At 36.9% G+C, this 4,113-nt stretch overlaps 1 protein-coding gene across 1 annotated transcript; it reads right to left on the reverse strand.

Annotated features, from left to right (window-relative positions):
* Positions 1-1,633: 1,633 nt before the first annotated feature.
* Positions 1,634-2,630, reverse strand: LOC120781751. Its single transcript, XM_040113982.1, has 4 exons — positions 2,564-2,630; positions 2,303-2,495; positions 2,076-2,248; positions 1,634-1,969 (listed from the first exon to the last, which is right to left on the reverse strand). The coding sequence occupies exons 1-3, from the start codon at positions 2,590-2,592 to the stop codon at positions 2,168-2,170; spliced, it is 303 nt and encodes a 100-aa protein (XP_039969916.1). The 5' UTR covers positions 2,593-2,630; the 3' UTR covers positions 1,634-1,969; positions 2,076-2,167.
* Positions 2,631-4,113: the final 1,483 nt, after the last annotated feature.

Genomic DNA, 4,113 nt, shown 5'->3' on the forward strand with positions numbered 1-4,113 from the left:
ACATGGTTATATCGACTCAGCTTAACATACTGATCGTTTATATATATTATATACTTTATAGGGAATCCGACTCTTCCTTCTGGGTGTTACAAACTTCGTGGCAAACTGTTTAGGGTATAAAAATTTAAAGATTTCAATTTTGTTCATACTTGTATACATACCAGCCTATACACGATGCGACGGTAGGCAATACTTGCCATGTTGGACAGACATTTCTGCAAGTGTATCCTGCTTAATGCTAGCCCACAATAGCCCACTATCAGCCCTATTCTCATGCCCTCACAAAAGTCACCACACTCACTATATTGAGGGTTACCTTATGGTGGCGAAAATTCAAAAGCTCAAATGCTCACTATTATCACAAATATCTGTGACGTGTGAAAGCAGCCATCATAATACAAAACATCTGTGTTTGTTTTGTTTTACATCAATATTTGACATTTTTTAAAAAATATTTGAGTGTTATAACTAGCATGGAGGAACTGTTCTTTGTGTATGCGGCAATTGTTGAGGAGGAGGAATCGGGGGGTAGGAGGAAAATTTTGAAATGTTTACGAGACAAAAGCAAACCTTTTACTATGCAAGACACAACATTTGTAAATACATTTCGATTCCCAAAATCGCTATGTAAAGTACTTATAGGTGAATTGGTGCCGCATGATGTGCAGAAGTCAATTATATCTTTTGATCTGCGTTTCCTGGCGTGTTTGTATTTTTACGGGCATGACTCTTACCAAAAATGCGTTGGTAATAGTTATATGCTCTCTATGAGTCAATTCTCTGTGTCTAGAGCTCTGCACTTTATTTCGAAGTCAATTGTGGATGTTAAGGGCAGTGAAATTTATTTCCCTTCAAGCGCGCAGGATGTTTCAGATACAAAGAAGGGGTAAGATAAATAAATAAAAATAAATATAAATAATATTACACGAAATTTGGGATCAAGGGCACAATCGGCGCAATCGATTGTACCCATATCGGGATTGTTTCACCCTCAACGCGAGATATTTGGACCACATTCCCAACACGTATGCTCCTCACAAGTACCTTTAACACGCAAAGTGATTCGTGGTTGTTAGGGGACCAAGGATATCCATTGGAGCCATGGCTGTTAACGCCAGTCGCTGAACCTTCAAATGCAAGGGAAGTGCGTTAAAATAAGTTGCACGCCAAAGCACGTAATTCCAAGTCACGATTCCGGTGACTCTCAAAACACCGCATTCTTCATTACAGCCCTGAAAAAGCGTCTTTGATTATTTACGCGTGTACAATTCTTCACAACATTTTACTGAAGCATGGTTTGGCTGCAGACCTTGGCTTCCAAGAAGTTTTAGAAGAATCACAAGACACCGAAATTGTTTTCGAAACCCCCAATTTTAGGGAGGGTACTAGAGTAACAAAACGTTACATCATGTCTTTATAATATACATACATATGTATGTATATATTTCCAGTGGCGTTATGTACTATAAATATAAGTATATACATATATGTAAGTTACTTACTGTCTCTTTACATTTTACTTCCTCTAAGAATGAATAAAAAGACATCTACATATGTTTAAATAATTATTTTTATTTTATTTCATTTTTTTTATTTTTTTTACATTTTTATTATTACTTATTTAATTTTTCAGACAATTTAGCCATAACCTCTGACAGCGAGGTTAGTGCTTGTGTCATTTGGTGCAGCACCCCTGTCATCTGCACGTTTTGCTCTACAATTTTCCTGTATAGAGGAATGGCCTCCTCTTCTCGCTTTTCTTGATCCTCCATTTTTTGTAGCATTGCTCCAAGCATCTTCGCTGCAGTCAATTTTTCAGAAGGGATGTAAGAAGGCGATGGCATAGGAGAAGATAAGATGGGAGGAGATAAGGAATCTGGAGGTGATGGTGAGGAAGAAAAATTTATGGAAAGAACAGGAAAAGCTGGAGCAGGCGATGCGACTGTTGGCGAGGAAGCTGGAGCTTGAGCTGTATTTAAATACAACGGAAAAACATGTAAATATAAAACGGACCAATTACTGCCTCATGTAATAATAAAATATATAGTCCGACAAATATTAAATTAAAATATTACCTGGTGACCCAAAGTCGCAACACCCGGCAATCCATCCACCGCTGCTGCCCCAAAAGTTGTAATTGTTTGCTCCTCGAATTCAGTCATTCCATTTATCGGAGGGCCTCCACCAGTCGCTTTGCCTTCAGTTTGCGCGCTCGCGATCGCAACTGATGTTTCCAATGCATTAAGGACTATGGAAACATATTTTAATAATGTGAAACATACACAAGCATTTATGAACTTACCTCCCTCCACTTGGCTACCGACCGAGTTGGACCTCTTAAGGCATTTAAATTTTCTGCTAACTCCGACCAAAGTATTTGCAACCCTTGAGGGTTGGTCGGAAATAGCTTCCCCCGTTGCAACTCAGGATGCTGCTTGCAAAACATTATGTAATGTTGCAGCTGCTCCTGAGTTGTCCTTTCCGTTTTTGTACGCCTAGGAATATATGAAATTATTATATACATGTATATATATATATATTTAAAATTTGCAAAATTACTTACATATGCTGATTATCCATTTGTGTGTCCATTTTTGTTTGCTTATTTTTTATTAAAACAGCTGTTTGACAGCAAAAAGCTTTTTACCTCTCGTGGTGACTTTTTTTTAGCTTTTTTCTTATGAGGTTTGAGCAAGAGTAGCCTCACAAAATATGCCTCACAAGAAATCTCTCTAATTTTTCCTCTCAACTCAGTTGAGAGGTTTTTTCAGAATAGGGCTGTATTTCTCTGTGAATGAAATTTACGTGTACAATGTATATCGATTTTTTTGGTGTTAGAGGTAAAAATTGTGTTTTTGAATACTTCTTTATTCACTGAATATATGAGAATATTTTTTGGTGTTAGAGGCAGAAATTGTGGTTTTGAATTTTTTTTACTGTGAATATATGAATGTATGCGTTTCATTAAAATCCGTTGAACGATTGCTTAAAATAAATATTTTGAATTCGCTTTTATTTTAATTTATTAAATACTAGGGGACCCTTCCACGCTTTACTGTAGGTGACACATAGATAATGCTACTACTACCATCTTTATGATTTCTACCAGTTAATGAGATATCTTGAAGCGTGGAAAGACGAAAAAGTCGGCTGGCAAGGTTATGACATCAGTCTTTTGGGATGCACGTGGTATAATATTCATCGACTGATTACTGAGCCAGTTATAATTCATTGCACTGCGTATTTGGTTACACTTCTATTCTACTATTCCAAATATTTAGCAATTGTATTATTTTCGAGGAAGGGTCAGTTTGAAATTGTACGCATATACTTCATCGTTTCCGTTTAAATATTTCTCGTTAGAGAGATGCGATAATAAACGTGTCCGATCGCTGCTAAAATCAAAGCGTTATAGAGAGAGCCGCGGCCTGCAACGCGCTATATATAGGCACGCTCCCGCCGCTACGGCCGGACTGTCCCGCCGCAAACGCTACGTTTCGCAATTTTTAAACCGACTCAGTCCTATTACTTTCCGGACGAACCCTGTATGTATTCTACAAGCTTATTAGACAGTTGTCTCCCCATCTACAATATTGGACAAAGCTAAAGCCCCTAAAGCAGGTTTTTGCATTGCTCTTGAGAGGTAGGTACCGAGTGCTCGGTGATGGGCGTATTAAATTTTTTTTCTTCTAATATTCAAATATACATATTTTTGGTTAGATTGACTGGCTTTGAACTAAAATTTACGATTTTAAAAGGCTTGCAGAGTATAAAACATCTTATATATTGAAAACCAAAGTATGGCACCGTCGATTCTTCTGTTATGAAATATATGTATATGACATGGAACAACTTATTCATATTTGGCTTAACTTCAGGGATAATGGGATGACCAACTTATTTCAGTGTGTGAGCGCCTAAAAATAAGCGTTTTTTACATCACTTTCCATTGTGGGCAGATCGAACAAAATAAGAGCTTTAGGGCATTTAAATTAAAACACCCAACATTTATTGCAATTGCAAATTATTATATATTGGACTTTTAATATATGGCGAAACTACTTAAATCCTTTTTTATGATTTTATGGTATATTAAAACAACTGACTTTTGAT

This window comes from Bactrocera tryoni, unplaced genomic scaffold, assembly GCF_016617805.1.
Source record: "Bactrocera tryoni isolate S06 unplaced genomic scaffold, CSIRO_BtryS06_freeze2 scaffold_7, whole genome shotgun sequence".
Classification (NCBI taxonomy): Eukaryota; Metazoa; Arthropoda; class Insecta; order Diptera; family Tephritidae; genus Bactrocera; species Bactrocera tryoni.